The sequence below is a fragment of the Solea senegalensis genome, linkage group LG3, assembly GCF_019176455.1.
Source record: "Solea senegalensis isolate Sse05_10M linkage group LG3, IFAPA_SoseM_1, whole genome shotgun sequence".
NCBI classification, from domain to species: domain Eukaryota; kingdom Metazoa; phylum Chordata; class Actinopteri; order Pleuronectiformes; family Soleidae; genus Solea; species Solea senegalensis.
Window position 1 is genome coordinate 2,276,978 of NC_058023.1, and position 17,762 is coordinate 2,294,739.

At 40.9% G+C, this 17,762-nt stretch overlaps 1 protein-coding gene across 2 annotated transcripts in view; it reads right to left on the minus strand.

The window, feature by feature from the left end:
- Nucleotides 1-17,762, minus strand: part of tmcc3 (transmembrane and coiled-coil domain family 3) — a 35,380-nt gene that overhangs the window by 6,015 nt on the left and 11,603 nt on the right. The window contains exon 1 of one of the 2 annotated variants that reach the window (XM_044021913.1): nucleotides 13,398-13,693. The exons of the other annotated variant lie outside the window; for it this stretch is intronic. Coding sequence (XP_043877848.1) covers nucleotides 13,398-13,400 — 3 coding nt within the window. The 5' untranslated portion in view covers nucleotides 13,401-13,693. Of the gene's footprint in view, nucleotides 1-13,397; nucleotides 13,694-17,762 lie in introns of those variants that run through there. 2 annotated transcript variants of the gene reach the window in all.

Consider the following 17,762-nt stretch of genomic DNA (forward strand, 5'->3'; position numbering starts at 1 on the left):
GTAACGCTTGCTCTTGCAGGGTTACTTGTAGTGTTAGCACCACATCCAGGCCTGGCACACTACTTACAGTTTCTACTTACAGGTTTCATGCGTATGAAGACATTTGTGGAAAACAATAATGTGTTTACAGAAAGCACAAAAAATAAAAAAAATATCATACAGGGAAAGTTTGGTTCCCGTGTGGATGAGAGCCGAGTGTTTTCCCGTGCGTCGGTGTGAGATAAGAGAAAGTGTGCAAAGTGTGTGTAAACAAGTGTGGGCCAGTAAAGCTGCTCCAGCAGCTCCCACTAAGCCAGGATCATCTGAGAGTCTCAGAGAGACGGAGCTGGGAGAAGGAAGGAAACCTCGCCATGGTTGGAGAGGATGACGGTCTGGCACAAACACAGAGGAGGAGGAAATTATCCAGGAAAACCTCTTCAGTCAGGAGCAATTTACTCGTGCGATCAGATGTCAAGATTTATTTCCCCACCAACACGAGCCACAGGGAGATGGCAACACGCCATCCCCCCACCTCCCCTGCTCGCCTTCAGGTAATCAGGGTCAGTTTAATAACAGCCAACAAGCAGAGGTGGGACTCAATGATTTTTCAAAAAAAACAATCAGCAGCTGTCAAGCGCCGACGAGCGAGCAAATCGATGCAGGAGACGGATCCATCAACACAAAGTTGTTTACTCAAAATGTTTCGCCTTCTCTGGCAGATAAGAAAACAGGGTTCCGTATATGCTGCAGAAATCCCCCAAATTCACAAATTCCAGCTTCTTAAATGTTAAGATTTACATTACTTAAGGGAAACGCAATTGGTCGGACAAAAACGAGACGCTTCTGACGTCAAAATTGGGATGTTTGTTCGAACGTGGGGAGAAAAGTTCAAACAGGAATCTTAAAAAAAAAAAACATTTGAGCGTCAGATTATCTGGCGTAATTACAGCGTGGGCCAGCAGAGGGCGCAGTGAGCGCAGCTCAGCCTGAGATCCACTTTAAATCCACCAGAAAAACAAGACAGTGAAGTTATGTCGTCCTCAAAAGCCTCTTAAAAGTGTTCAAATATTTCTAGTTCTTCGACGTAGAGGAGAAAGTAGTCAAACGTGCGGACTCATCTGCTAGCTTAGCTGCTAGCTACACCTGAGGCAAGTTTTCAACCTCGTGTGAGCAATATTACGCATAATGATAATAATGAATAATGTAATTTTTGTGTGTTTGGAAAATCTTTAAAAGGAATAGCACATCATGCATTACTTGTTTTATGAGGGGTAAATGTGCCAATATGGCAACCGTCCCTTATATTGGATTACCAGTATCATGTACCAGTATCAGAATTAAACCTATTACAGAACGTCTTCTTGTGCCGACAGACAACATAAAAATATAATTTTGCCTGATATTTTATAAGCAAAATATGAATTCATAATAAAAAATAATCACTATTTCCAACTCTAAACAACAAGATCACTCAAAAACGGTAGTTGCTCTATGGCAATTTCTTTAATCATGCAGTGATTTCTGCAAATCAATCTATATTTTCAATAATTTTGAGACCAAATAACTAAGACTAGTTTCCCTTATCCGTCTAAAACTAGTCTCTCTTCTGTGGTTTTTAAACACGGATAAAAAATGGAATAGAAACATTCAGATTACACTATATTATAGGTAGTAATTACTCGGCTCTAATCTGCTTGAACCGGATTAACTCTGGTGTGCGTTTGAGTGTTGGGGAGCAGGAGAATAATGGGATTAAGAGAATCCAGATCAAGAGATTTAGCCGAGGAGACAAAAGTGTTTTCAAGCCAGTCACAGAAACGACACTGTTTACAACAACGCCGTCGTGTATCGACACAAACACACGAGGAAAAGGTGCTAAAAGACAAACACCTGGCTGCAAAATAACTAACTAACTAACTAACTAACATCGGGAAACCATCGCTCTTAACCATGAAATTAACTGAACGCGCTGCACATGGCGGAACGGAATTAAAACGAGCAAAATCATTAGTTTTACGGGTAAACGATGAGATGAATTAGCACGGTATGGATCCTCCGGGGTAAAGTAGCAGCGGAGGAGAAGTCATTAGGACGATTCCTTTGGGGAAGACGAGAAGAACATCACGCAAAACTGTTGTTGAGATATGAAAACTGCCTTTTCTTTTCTGCTCATAACCGGTGGGTGTTTTATCACAACAATGCAACTGATTTACATACTCGAGTTACCAAAAGGCCGAACCCCACGATAGTCGCCAGGGCCACAGTGTTCCAGCACAGATGAGCATCCCTGCTAATTTATGACTGTACTTCCTGAGGGCGAGGGAGAGAGAGAGAGAGAGAGAGATGAAGCAAAGAAACCAGACAATATTTACGTTTAATGAGCTGAAACTATCCTCGCTTTGTTTATAAAAACCCTAAAACCCATTAGGTTTGTTGCAGCCCTAGAAATAAACATAATGGTTTTTGCATACTCACGTCGCAGCAGATGTAAATAAACATGAAAAGTAATAGTTGTACATCATCTCTACGTCTTCTTTGGCCTTGTAACTCGTCTTATCTCTGAAGTAAACATCTCTTATCGCCACAGTCGACTTCAGTGAAACTGACTGTAATAATCAAGTCGCGGGAAACGCCCTTAAAGTCAAGTCTGCAACTGTAAAGAGAAAAAAAAAACCTCTATAGAGCCGTCGTTAGGCTACGTATATACTGTACGTACAATGTATGCGCTGATAATATTCACCTTCCTGATTGACGACGACCTTTGAGCAAATAAAACGACACTGAATCAAAGGCGATATTATGAACTTGTAATCAGCCAAGCTATATTTTATTTTTTATATCAGCAGTAGAACCTCACAATACTCGATACCAATAATGTGGCCATTCTTTGATAATCGATACGTTGCGAGATGATCATACAGCGATACTTGGCGATGTCTTTCAGAGCAGGATGAAAGGTTCTTCACATTTATTCACAACGTAGAGAAAGGTCTAAGGTCATAAAGTCTGTGTATTGAACGTGGACGGGGCGTCTCTTAACATTATCCCACTGTAAAACTAGCCTCGTGACTGAGGAGGATCAGCCGTGACTCTGTGACCGTCACAGAGAGGAGGAGACTCCCGGGGGTGCTTCAGCACCAACACACACACACACTCACACACACACACACGGAATAAATGAAAAGCCAGTCACAGGGCAGATGGAAAAATCCGAAAACAGACTAGAATATGTGATATTCAGCCTTTTTTCTCATTTCTTTATCAAGCTCTTTGTGACAAATGTGCTCCATTTTTACGAGACTAATTAAATGTCACATTTTTAGAAATAACTGAAAAGACTGAAAGCAGATTGTATTCAAATATAAAAGAAATAAACACCTACATTAGACTAAAACTTATATTTTAGGATTGGAGGACATAATTCACAGAACTGAACTTTAATTTGATCATTTAAGGTTGATTTTTTTACATACATTTACAGTATAATGATAATTATCAATAAAACATCTTGACAATCACTTATTTTGGTCATAAATTGTCACAGAACGACAGACTTCCCAGACTTCCCATGAAGATTGTGCGTAAATAACTTTATGAGCTAATGTTACCTGACATTTAGCATTTACATTTGACATTTATTCAGCTTCTTATTGGTGTTTTTTTTTGTAATCACCTGTTTTATGATTTTCAAGTTCTATACACTTAAGTCTAAAGTCCTGCATTTAAGCCTCCTCCTGCTTTATCTTTGTCTTCACCTTTGTTCTACTCTCGGTAATGTACTGTATATGCACACACACACACACACACACACACACACAGATACAGTAAGCACACCCGCACTGTGGCCAAACCCAAGGCGAGGCAGAGGAGAAGTAAACAACTTGGGTTTGACGACTGTGTCACAGCGATGACTAAAGAACAACTTCAAGTCCTAACAAGCAACTGTTTGTGTACACACACACAAACACACACACACACACAGTGACACAGTGCAGAACTAGGGGGTCACTAAATGGCCTACTCATCAAACCGAAGATACAGAAGGTTTAATCTTTGATTGTTTATTCCCTGACGTCTCAACTGAAACGGGGTCAGCTCGGAAGCGACGGCTCTCCCAGTTCCGACTTGCGACGTAAATGGAACGCACCATCAATTTTCGCATACGAAAAAGCAGCAGCGTGTGAATGAAGGCAGTCTTTGGATTCCAAGAAGTTGGTGAGTGTGAGATCTTTTGAGTTCCAGAGCACGTTCCTTGCGCCATGACCTTGGAAATTCCAAATTCTGAATAGAAATAAACCAGCAACATTCTATTAGAGCTCTGTTTTTTGTCCACTGAGTGTCAGAGCGTCAGTTTGCTGCAGTTACATGGCCTGGGAAAACTCTCACCCCCGACACTCGGCCTCGTTATCAGACCACAGATGGAGGGGATGAAGGAGGAAGTCGTGTCTGATGGAGTCGGACACTGAAACGCTGCTAATTTAGCTGCTGCTAAAAGGAATAAAGTTACTATACATGAATGTGTTCTCAGTGTGTTTGCAAAGAAATGCAAAGAAAACTGGTGGTAAATTAGAATAAACAAGGCTTTGTGTTTCAGACCCTGCGTTTTGATAACTTTTATAACACTTTTATCAGACTGCATCAGGACATTAGGAACATTTCAACTGTACGACCATCATTTGAATGACGCAATCACGTTTAAGGTTCTTTCTTTATTTAAATTTTTGTAAACATGAAGGCACACTTTCTTCTGTTCTAGTTAGTAAGTTAGATTTTCTACCTTTTCATTTCTGTTCCGAGAGTCTATAGTGATGCTAGCAGTCCCTTAAGGTGGATGCTTTGCTAACTTTAGCATGCTAATAACATAACTAGCAATTAGTTTGAATTTTTTTAATGAAAGTTAAAATATTGCTTGCTAATTTAGTACAGCCTTGCAAATATTAGCTAAGTGTTCACTGGTTTGAGGTTTTACTTTAATATGCTAACTATCCATGTTTAGCTAACATTATGAGCATGGAATCCAAGTAAAACCACAACCTGTTGGTGGAAAATATATCATTTTCGATGGGCTTGAATATTTATTTTTACCTACATTTTACCATTATTAAGTATAATGTCCTTTTTAGCCATTTAGCAGAATTTGATTGGCAAAGTCAACACAGCTAACACGGATTAGCTTGGTTAAAACTAGCATCGCCTACTTTTTCCTCTGCATTTTATGCTTTAACCACATTTTGCAATCTCTTCCCTGCTTCATCGCACAAACAGGACGCTGCTACTTTATTCAACAGCTGACTGACGTAAGACATTTAGAGCCGACAACAAAAAAACCCGACTTGTTTGCTGCTGTCAATCTTTTTTGGTAATGTGATTGCATCTCTCGTCATTATAATTTAACTAATGTCCCCGAATGAATGATGCTAATGAGATGTGATGATAAAGGGCTATATTTGGAGAGAAGCGCATTAAAAATTCATTAAGTTTTGACATTAAAGTCTCATTTCCTACAATTTTAGGCATCATTTAAGCTCAGCTGAGTCTCCACGTGGCCACAAATCTAATTTCTAGGTTTTGTAGAGAAGGGAACGGACAGTAAAAGGTTTTAATGAAGAGCAATTAAGAGGAAACTGATGAGTGACATGCACAAAAAACTCAAGCAACTAAAATTGCACAAAGTATTGCTTATTACCACGAGTCAGGTCAAAATATAAAAAGGATATTTGAAATTATTTTGGCTTGAAATCATATATTTACTTTTAAAAGTAGCGGTTTGTTTTTAATAAACTATAATAGGGCTGCAACCATTGATTTTTTTCACAATAAAATGATCGATTATCAAAATAGTTGACAATTTAATGTGTTAATCACGTATGAATGTTGCAACCCTATAACTGTCATAACGTTGTGTTTTTGTACAACCACTAATTATTATTTTCATTCATTATTGATTATTTATTTATTCAAGTTATCTATTGTTTGGTTCATAAAATTGTGAAAAGTGTCTCAAACGGACTGCGTCAGATTCAGTTTTTCAGGTTTCTTTGTCACAGAGGGAACAATAAAACAGAATATGTCGACATTTAAGAAGCTGAAAGACACATTCTTACACTGACTATTCATGTGATCGGTGAATCGTCGAAGCCCTGTGTCACTTTCGCGTAATCTGAATGTAATCTGGTAGTTTTAGTCTCTGCTGCGTCGCTGTGTGAACAGCGGGAGTGTGAGAGAGAAACTAGGCAATAAGGCGAATCAATAAATCACAGTGCGGTGAGAAAAGAGCACATTGGGGATGGATATTGAGTGAAAAACCAATGAACCGTTGGCAATCCATTAATGTAACTCTGAGTATCAGATAACGACTCAAACATCTGCATTTATGACAGGAAGTGTTTATCAGAGTGTGAGAGAAAAAATCCCCATGTTTATTTTTGTATATGACCTGCTTTATGCTTCCATTTGTGCAGTTTGGGACACAGTGGGGAAAAAAACCCAAGTTGTAATCCCTCCTCTGCTCTCTCTCCTCTCCTCTTGTAATCTGAGATTTTAATCTCAGCTTTCCCACGGCGAAGATTACCCAGCAGCCTCTGCTGTCATTCAAACTCTCGGGAGGACAGAAACGCAGACGAACCAGATGTGATTCACCGGGGGAAGAGACAGAGATAGACGGAGCGGAGGAGGAGGAGGAGGAGGAAGAGGAGGAAGAGGAGGAGGGAAGAAGAAGACCTGAGTGAAAAGAAAGAGGGACGGAGAGGAAGAGAGAAAAATCCCACCTGCTGTGACAAGTTTGAACTCCACAGGTGGATCAACAACCAGGATGTCAAACTTTAATTAGAGTCCTGAAATCCTATGAAGCACTGTTGGCTCGGGATTAACGGCCAATTCGCATGGGATTAGAAATCTCAGTAAAGTGGTGTTGGGAGTTGCTTGGTCATTCTGGTTCCGTCACATCTGTAACACTGGAATTGCTATCCCCACATCTGGCTCCTTCCAAGATAGCAAGAAACTTGGGTGTCACGATTGATGACCAGTCGACCTTCACAGATCACTAAAAATGAGTTATCGTACTTCAAATCATTAACAACAACAACAACAACAACAACAACAATGTGATGGTGTAGGCATCAGCCGCTCGGGGTAATCACTTGATCACAAAGCAATCATGAGAATCAATGTTTCGATTTGTCCACAAACAAAACAAAGCGATGGATTTTAACGAGCTATTCACGTTTAAGAGGCTGAACAATCACAGAGCTTGATTTGATTATTTAAAAAAAAAAAAAGACTAAAACTAATCCGTCAATTATTTAAATAGTTATGGGATTTGATTAATCAGCGCAAGCCTAATTAAAGTTGAGGCAATGCCTTCCGAGTTAAACTGGATTTGTCAGTACATTTTTGACCAATTAAGTTCTTAAGTAGCTCAAGTAGCAAATAAATCATGGTACTGTATTCTGTTCTGTGCCGTTGTTGTTTTTATGAGCTCAAATAATGCTTTTAATAACAGTTTCTGTGTTAAGGTTTATCTTTTTTATCAGTTTTATTGTAGTATTGACTTTGTTTTTGTCGTTTAAGGGGCTGAAGCTGGCTCGAGCAGCAACAGGTGCCAACTTCATCTCGTCACATCAATAACTGTAAGAACTGGAGATGAATCAGCGCCAGGCGCAACGACTCGGGGGGGAAATGTGTGTGTGTGTGTGAGAACACAGGATCTCTTTGATGGGTTAGAGTATTTGTGCGTCGGTTAATCCGCATCGTGTTACTCGCACACCCGACATCGCTGCTGGTATGTGTGTGTGTGTGTCTATTCACTGTTCACTGAGTCTACTCAATCCCTAATCTGAGAGAGAGAGGGAGGGAGAGCGATAAACAAGTGCACCTGCAATGTGAAACACTGCGATAACTTAGCTTGCTCCTTCTTCTTCTTCTTCTTCTTCTTATCAGACTCACACGTCGGATGGATTTCAATTAATTTAAGTCTCGTTCATTCCACGATACGATAAGAAGAGGGAGAGAGAGAAAGATAGGGAAAGTGATTCCGCTGGTTGGTTGCCGTGACAACAGACACAACTGAGTGGAGCTGGGCTCGCACGTTGCCATAAAAATCTAATGAAGTGATTCAAAGGCAGAGACAATCAGTCAGTCCCCATTCAACTTCTCCCACTCACTCTCTCTCTCCTCCCAGTTTGTTCTCAGTGAGTGTAAAACAAAAAAAAAAGAAAAAAGACTGATTCATGTTTTTCAGTTTTCTTTGCTCCACGCGACAAGGAAATCCTTAAAATATCAAAATTATAATTAAGGCTGGGTAAGAAAATGTTTATTTTATCGATTAATTATCAATTTGTAGAAACTTTTCTGAAAACTCATATTTTGGTTGTTGTTTTTTTGTTTATGGCAGGGCTCGACATCTTGTTTATACGCTTGTATTGTGTTGCACTTTAACCTGAGGGGGAGACTCTGTTCAAATCCCACAAAAAGGAAAATAAAAACAAAGAAAAAGGCAGAACGTTTGTAGTTTGTTTTTACGGAGGAAAACAATCGATAAAAGTCACACAAATATTTTCTCTTTTTCTGTCTTTTATCGAATTTTTTTTCTACACACAAGTTGTGTTTACTTTGTTCTTATCTTCATTGGTGGGATTTTAAACAGAAGTTTCCATATTTGGATTTATCGCCCAGCCCTAGAGGAAAAACTGGCAGCAAATGTATTATTCAGTCCTGGTACAGACAACGTAAATGAAGAAATAAATATCTTTCCACCAACACAACACCGGCTCCATTAACGGTAGATACTGTGCCAACGACGTGAGATTAGACCTTCGTTATAAGACTATTTCTTCTTCCCTCACGTGAAGAGGAACACGCTGCAGCCCAAAGGGAAAACTGTGAGGAACTGAGAGAAGGAAACAACACCACCATCCCTTCCCCTCACTTCAAAACACACTCACAGAGGTGCGGCACGAAGGCCATGAAAGAAATCTTTGAAAGTGATCTAAAAGGATAACAGGAGGTCCGTGAATTAATCACACACCCACACAAACACACGGAGACGTGACCTTTAAGGGGCCTCTGAGAAACCGTCCGTATTGATTTTACGATAAACAAAGTCAACAAGTCCTTCAACCAGTCGAAACAAATCCATTTCCACGCTGATGATCAGCTGCGTGTCCGGCTCACTTTATTCTACATTTTATACTCCAAACCATGGAAAAGTGTGGCTCAACATGCTGTGAACCCTGCGTTACTTACACTCGCTCTCATGCGCCACAGTTCACAATGTTGTGATATTCGATGAACGATAGCATCAAACCGGGAAGCGCGATATTGGACTTCTTGCCCACACGCGACTTGCCGGTAAGAGTACTTGGGCCGTTTAACTGATACCGATATATTTACACGTTTATTTGCGGCGTTTACTCTTTATTTTGCCGACTCATGACGCAGCAGAAAAAGGTTCACTCCCTTTCTTGTTTTAACCGCCTTTCACTTCAACGCTCGCGAAAGAGCCGCTGGATGTCGCCCGGTGTGCCGCGTTCAATGCCGTCGCACCTGTATGACGTCACTACGCAACGTATCTTGCTGCCATTGGGATCAAGTAAAGGTACTGTTTTCAGGGTTAAACCATTCCAAGCCGAACCGTACTGTTGAGTCTGGTCCCGGCCATTTGAAAACCCTCAAAAAAACATCGCTTTCATCCATTACATTTTATCTAGCGTGACTAGCATGAGCGAAAAAACTGAAGCAAAAACACCACAACGGGTCACATCAACCACTGGCAACCACAAATCCCGGGTATACCCTGGGTACGTACAATCGCCACGTCTCCAACGGCAAAAGACCAACTTGAGTAGGTCATTGCCACAGCTACGAAGGGTAAAAACATTGAAATTGTTGAAACATTTCGGGTGATTTTTCAGTAACATTCTTGCACAAGCAAGTATAAAGTATTTCCACTTTATTTTTAAATACAAAACTACCACAGAGTAAAGAGGAATCAAACGGTAATCAGCTATAAAGATCGCCAAGAAAGCCAAGTGTACCAGAGACGACCACAAAGACACAGCGAGAGCGTCATGGTTTAGTGATTTTCCTTGGCTATATTTAGACCCGCGGCGTGTTTCAGTGCAAACAGTGCAAGACGTGCAAGCTGCAGAACATATTTACCACCGGAACGGACACAAACAAACCCAAAAAGGGATGAAACGAGCAAGGTCGGGGGGGGCCATAAAAAGGCAGGGAAGTCAAAAGGATGTGGGTAACGATGTGGGGGGGAAAAGGCCACCATGAACACAGAAAAACAGTGTAATCCACTTTGATTTGTCTCAGCATTAGTTTGACATGAGTTTGTAACTTTCTCAGTGCTTTCAAGTGATTGTTTTTCTTTGACTTTAACACTCAGGCTCAGCCAGTGTCATGTATTACTAAGTGGTAAGAACACAGTGTCACAGTTTTGCTGTGAGTAACATCTATAAGTGGTCAAGTTTCAGAATAAATGGGTAAAAATGGGGGTTTTAAATCTTGCAGAGATGTGATTCATATCTGTGATGCACTGATTTTACATGGAAATGATTGGAAACTTGGTTACCGTGTGTCACAACAAAAATGGCTCCGTTTGGCCACAGTGACTCAGATTAATTCACCATTAAATCTCACCTAGATACCCGCTAATTTAAGTGTGAAAGGCCCAACAGAGGCAGCAGCAGCAGCAGGGCAATGTACCACAGAGCCACGGATGACAGTTGTGTATGTGGGTGTTCGGAGACACACTATTCCCATCTCTCTCGGAGGAGCTCAGCTGTCTGACAGCGTCTCCTCTAACAATTATAATCAACTCACGCCAAGCCTGGAGAGGAAGATTGCACTCGCTCGCTCACGTTCTGTTAAAAAAACTGCACGACCAAAACACAAAAGCGTGTGCAGAGCACCTCCAATCCACTTTGCAGCCCACACACACACACACGATCCACTTCACTTTGTCAAAAACCCTCCGAATGTGAGGCTCCCTGCTGAAACTGGGTCAGAGGAGAGTGTGTTTTTTCCTGACGTGACACGTCATGTTCCCCGACCTACGGGCAAAACACGACACGAGCATTGCTCCGCACATACCGGGGGAGCATGGCTGCAGCAGTTCATTGATTAGTGATCGACAAACAAGTTGATCTAGACAATTTTGTTGTGTTACAGCCTCTTTTATGCGAATATGTCCTGGTTTCTTTGTCTCTCTGTGAGAGTAATCTGAATATTTCTGGTTTAAGGACAAACCGAGGCAATTAAGAAGATAATTGTGAGGCTGGGGGACACCTTATGACATTTCAAGTATATTATGGATAAAAATCAACAGATAACAATCTTGGGTTGCGGTGCGCACGTTCATGTCAATTTGCTGCCCCACAAGGCAAAGGTATGTGGTTGGATGATCTCCATCTAGAATCAATGCAAAGTCCACAAACAGACAACCGGACAAACCGGCTCCACCTACCACCACCGCCTCCGCCCGTGGCTGCCATAACTGTTTGCAAACAGACTACATTATGTCTCCAGAACATAAAGTGTGCACGACTAAAAAGGTCATCCGAGTACAGTGTCATGACAAGACGTTGTGATACCGTCCACTGTCTGCTCGGCAGGTGATGTGGAGGAAGCTTAGATTATCTTCCACCAAACCCCATTGGAAAAACTGTCGATTTAAGCTCATCTCACACGCCAACACGCGGGGACACAACATGATGCAGTGGTTTGAGAGCAGAGTCATATTACAGCATGTCGTCTTCATATTTCTTATTCATAGTGCAGTGCGAGGCAGCGTGTGAGCGTGACGACAGATAAATGTGACAAAGGTAGCGTGGGGACACGGGGGAAATTGGATCTGTCCTGCGATGCTCCTAAAGATGAAAACATTTGTTTGAAATGTGTTGTGTGTTCATTTCTAGTAAGCAAATAAGAGCAAAAACGTGTTGAGAGCATTCGTCACAGAGCAGTGACACGGCTGTTTGAGTAGAAAATGTTGAATAGCAGGCTCCAATTCATCTTCTGCCAAACCCCATTGAAAAATTTGACAATTTAAGCCGTCCACAAAATGCGAGCGCCGACACAAATGCGCAGTGGACTAATCTGATAGTGCAGTTTGACAGATGAGTCATGTTACAACATATCGCCTCCATAGGAATCACACAGCATTTTCACAGAGCACGGATGTGTGAGTGAGAAGACCAATATTAAGAAGAGTAATGTCGGACCTGGAGTCTCGGATCTGTGGTGAAATGCTCAATACACTTGTACAATACTGACATGGAGAGAAAAGCAAAATAAAAATAGAAAAAAGTATCCAACAGCCCGAAAATAACGCCGTGAAAAGCAGGTTCACAACTCAAGTTCGTGTTCCACCAAATCCCATTGGAAATTCTGTCAATTTAAACATGTAAACGTCAGTATAAAAACACACAACATGACACAGTGGTATGAGAGCAGAGTCATTCCACAGCATATCATCCCAGTGTATCTTCATAAAGATCACAAAGACAGACCAGTACTAAGCATGGTGATGTAGGGACAGACAGTTGTCAACTCAGTGCTGTACAAAAAAAGTCTTTATATGCTTTCAAATTGATGCCGATTTGTACATTATTAACAAGCAGAGACAAACAAAGTAAAAGTTGCGATGGTATTCGTCAGGGAGTGTTAAAAGAATGTGGCTTTTCCAGCTGAGTCTGCCTTTTCACCAAACTCCATTGGAAAATCCGACAATTTATGCCTTTCCCACGCGTGAATGCCAACACAGTGCAGACAGTGGCAGAACACGATACAGTGCTTTGAGAGGAGTCGTATTAGAGCATATCGTCTCCATAGTAAAGGCATTATAATCACTATGGAGACGCAATATGCTGTAATACGAGCTGTACTACAGAGCACGATTGAGTGAATGAGACGACGGACCAATATTGAGAATGGAAATGTGCTGAAAATGCTCATTAAGAATCTGAAAAAAGCCTGTTAATGTGTAAATGTAGCAGCCGAATTGTACATTAATGGCAAATAACGACGAGCAAAATGAAAACGTGCTCACGGTGCTCGACGGAGAGCGTTAAAACAGCAATTGGTGTAAAAACATTTGATTTTATAACAGGGTTTCCATCTATTCCATCTACACATGATCTCCGCTGTTAAAAACCGGACCCGGTAAACTGGGTTTAAATAACCCGACAAGTCTCTGCAGGTTTAACCTGGATGTATTTTCCCACTTATTTAAACCCACATTAGTCTGTTTTTCCCCTCCCTCTCAGCGTGGTCACACATACCGCAACGTAAACGTATTGTATAGACTGTGAGGCTATGGAGAAGGGGCTCGTTTTAAATAAAAACACTGGAAGTGTTCGTTAGTTCGTTAGTAAAACACGAGCTAACTTTGGACTAGTAAGTGTATTTACCATGTTAGCAGCGCTGGTGTGACGGTGTCCCTACTTCTGATGAACTTTTCCCCGCAGCAGCAGCAGCGGCAGCGGCAGCAGCAGAACACCGAGCTCCGGACATAATCTCTCCACTGGAAACTCTTCCACCCCCTGGTTTTTCTGGTTGTTAGCCTCGGGTGTAAAGTTGACCGTTGCCCGCTACAGCGTCTGCCATGACGGCTCGGCCACGCGTCGCTGAAAACAGACCGACTGCGGCTACGGTGCGCCGGCTTCTCCTGCCCCGCACGCCGCCGGCGTAAATCCTCTCTCTCTGCCCACTGTGGAAGAGCGGAGTGAGGATAAGCCCCGCCCACCACGTTACACAGAGGGAGGGGCTGCGGGGCATATTGATTACACCCATAAACATGACAAATTCATAATGATTGTTTTTGTTCAAATTTTGAATGTTTGTACATAGAAAGACAAAGATGACGTTTAAAAAATAAAGAAATAGAAATGGTTTCTATTTTTTGCCTCCTTAATTTGCCTACTTAATTATTTTGTTGTTTTAAAATGTTTTTAGTTTTTTTCATGTTATATTTTACATCAGGTATGTTCTTCTTATATTTTATGTTTTATGTAGTGAGCTTCCTTTAGTAATTTGGGTCTTATTAATAAATAAATACATGAATAATTAAAGTAGGCAATACTGGGGATATGGTCAATTTATTAGGTACACATATTAAAAAGAAAAATGCTATTTTTATTTCAATTTTTGTCATTGTTTTTGTAAATTGTAAGTGGTTTGTTTAAGGTTTTATGCTCCAGTAAGAGGTTTTACCGCTTTTGTAGTTATATTTTGATACTTGAATTCTTTATATAATAAGTAATAAATAAATAAATACATTAATAAATGAAGTAGTGGCAATGCTGGGAAAACAGATTATTATAAAAAATAATACATCAACACACATTCCTTGGGCAATTTATTAGGTACACATATTCACAGAAAAATACTTAATTAATATAATACTTTTTTAGGGATATCTTGACACTTGAATTTCATTATTTAAACCGTCTTTGCTGCTGAGACACGGTAAACACTTAAAGCAGCTGGAAATAAGTGTGTTTTTATAAGTGATTTCAAATTATTTTTTCTGCTGTTGGGAAGATTAAAAGTGTCCAGCAGTTGATTAAAATGTTTATTAGTGTAGAAGTCTGAGAGCGTTGGAGTTTTACACCTCTGCAAACCACAGAATAATATACTGTACATCCCACGTCGTAATAAACAGTGCCTGCGGTTTAAATTAATGCTGCTATGAAACTGTCAATTCAAAGTGATCTTTAGCGAGTTTTATAAAAGCAAACATTTACAACTGAGCTTGTGTACGTGTCATAAAAGTGCACCTAACTCGCATAAAGAAGTGTCTATTAGTCAGAAATGGAAGGAAATTAAATTCCTCTAAACTGTTTTTTTGTACAAAAATGTGTAATATTTGCTCATAAATAGTGAAAATACTGTGTTATTATCATGTTTTTGTGATGTTCAAGGCCAACAATCTTAATTTCCCTCCATAATTTCCCTTTAATCGCTTGTTTTTACAGCGGACTAAATCACAATAATTACATAGGTGATACCAAAAGACTGTTGTTGGTAATTTTTTAGCAGAATTTGCAAAATTTTCCAAACTTTTTAGTCAAGATTTACGTGTTACGTAAAATATTTATACAATGTGATATTAGCTGTTACAGATATGGCTGGATGGACGGATGAATTATTACTGAAATGGGGAAACATGACGAGGGGGCCATTTCTCCGGGTGAAAGCGAAGATGAACGAGTCACAAAAAAGTCTGAGGACGGAGACATGAATGATTTAAAGACCCCGCGGGTTCAGTCTGGACGACCTGACAAAAAAACCAATTAGTATCAGCGGAGGAGCCGCAATGTGATCCGTCCCTGCCTGCCGGTAATTTACAGTCCCCAAATTCGTCCTCACCTTACAGAACTGGACTCTGAGTGTAGTTTAACAATATTTTTAATCACCAAACTGTATTAAAATAAGACATTTTAAAGTGTTAAGTCAGTGACTAATTAATAGTATTTTTTGTTTGTTTTGTTTGATTTTGTATGCACTCTGGTCAAAATACAAGATGTATATGGTCAAAAGTACCACCAGAGGAAGCTTGCGTACCACGGGGTGGGACACGTACCACAGTTTGAGAACCCTGGCTCTCTTAAAGGGACACAGTGTCGGATTTCAACCTTCAAATCATCTCTCCAAGATTATTTTGATGCGACATGAACTGGCTTGTCAGCAAATGTATACAATGCCGCTAGTGTATATTTTTACGACATTTACAACCGTCAATACCGTTTACCAACTCTAGGGGGAACCAGAGGGAAAATCCTTCATTGAGTTACTTTAGATCACCAGGTAACCAGGTAAAACCTGTGCCTGTCCAACTATTTTACCTAACGGAGTCGTAGCATTGAGCGCAATTCTTCTGATTGGTAACGCACCACATGATCTTCTACCAGGTGGCGCCGAAACTGGTGTGTCTGGCAACATGGAGGAATTACTTAATAAATAATTTCCAGGAAATTCCAATGGGTCCTGTATATGATTCACTGTCTTCATATACAGTTGTCGATCATCAGTTTAAAAAGGAAGAAGTGCATCAAATCTATTCCGCTGAATCTGACGAGACTGGTTCTACCAATTCAGTTTGTTGTTTACAGTCCGCTGAGCAACGCTACACGTGATGACAACGGAGTTTCAGTTTCAGATAAACATCTACAGTATCACTGCTCCACAGGAGTCTCCAACACCGCCACCATATAAAAAACACCCCACGATAATGACAGGGGATTTATCTCTGTCTTCCTTTATCACTTTACCTCGCCTCTCGTGGACCTCAAACCCACTTTATGAGCCTGGCTGTGTGTGAGTCATTGTTAATCACTGTGACAGGTGCATGTGCTGATTGGTTGGACGACGTGAGGCTCGTGATTCAGCCGACGGGAACAAAAATAAATAAATAAATAAAAAATAAACCAGCACCTGGCTGTGACACAGTGGTAGGAGATGAGGCGAGGAGCTGGAGGCCAAACGTCCTTGAAATATTCAAACTCGCCCTTGAAATTTGCATGGCGGCGTAAAAATAGACAGTTAAAGCTGCAGTGTGTCGCGTCCAACTGAAAACAGGCAAAACTATCAGACCCGGCTGAGGGAGCGTTTGTGTGTATACAGCAGCGGGGCAAGGGCGGGTGGGGGCATGAGAACAACCGCGTTTTTGAGCCGTAGAATGAACTTTTCTAGGTTAAGTCGCGCTGTTGCCCCTGTCTGTCTTGACATAAAAGGAATCACTTCCTGTGTGCAGCACAAGAATGTCATATATATGTCACATGTATCCGCTAATTGTTGCGCAAAAGAAGCTAAATTGAAGTAAGTGTAACTAACCCAATTTGTTGTTTGTGTTTCTAGTTAATGCTATTTGTTGATTATATGCAAATTCCACCAGTGTGAGACTCCATTGTCCCAGACTCCTCCCCCTTTTTTCAATCTATCGCCACATAAACGGAACGAAATGTAAACAATCCTTTTTCTTTGTTGAGTTGAAAGAGTTTTCCATAAACACGCGCCCCCAAAATGACTCTAAATGCTGTAGTACATATGCCAGACGTCCATGCGGCTAGACTAGATTCACTTAGCTCCTCAGTGTCAGATTTCACAAGTTAATTTTCCGTCATCTCGACTGAAATCTGAATCTAAACCACGACTGATTCACTGCTGCGGTCGATCAAAACAAGTCCAAATAAACTTCCAGTCCATTTCCCCCCTCTCTGAATATTGATGCACAAAACCACCTGTGTGAAAGCGAGATAACAGACAGAGTTAAATGTGACATTTAATCACGGGGCACTCTCTTTGTGCCCGGGCTTTGGTTCGGTTCAGAGCAAGGTTGCGAGGTCGTGGTCGCTGCGAAAAAAACACTTAAAAAAAGCCATTAAGAGCAGAACTGTAAAGGCTGTTGCGCCCTTGCGTGACACCTGGGAAGTCTGCTGTGAATAATATGAAATAAATATGACAGAGTTCAGCTGGAGTCATGATCGTCCATCTGAGTTCAAAATTATCCTCCAAAAAGAGACGGAAAAGCCAGTTCCCGGGGTATTTGATGATTTGGAATTCAGCTTTTTTTTTTGTGTCACGTTATGTCAAACTCACGCTGCTATTGTTCCCTTCTGTTTGTGTTCCTTATAGACTTCCTGCTCCACTTCCTGTCCTGGTCTCAGCGGTGACGTCACCCTGACCTCCAGAACACCACAGACATCCGGGACACTGACACCAGTTTAGAAGAATCCGGGAGGAGATTGTGTGGAATGTTTAGGGAGAAAGAGGCC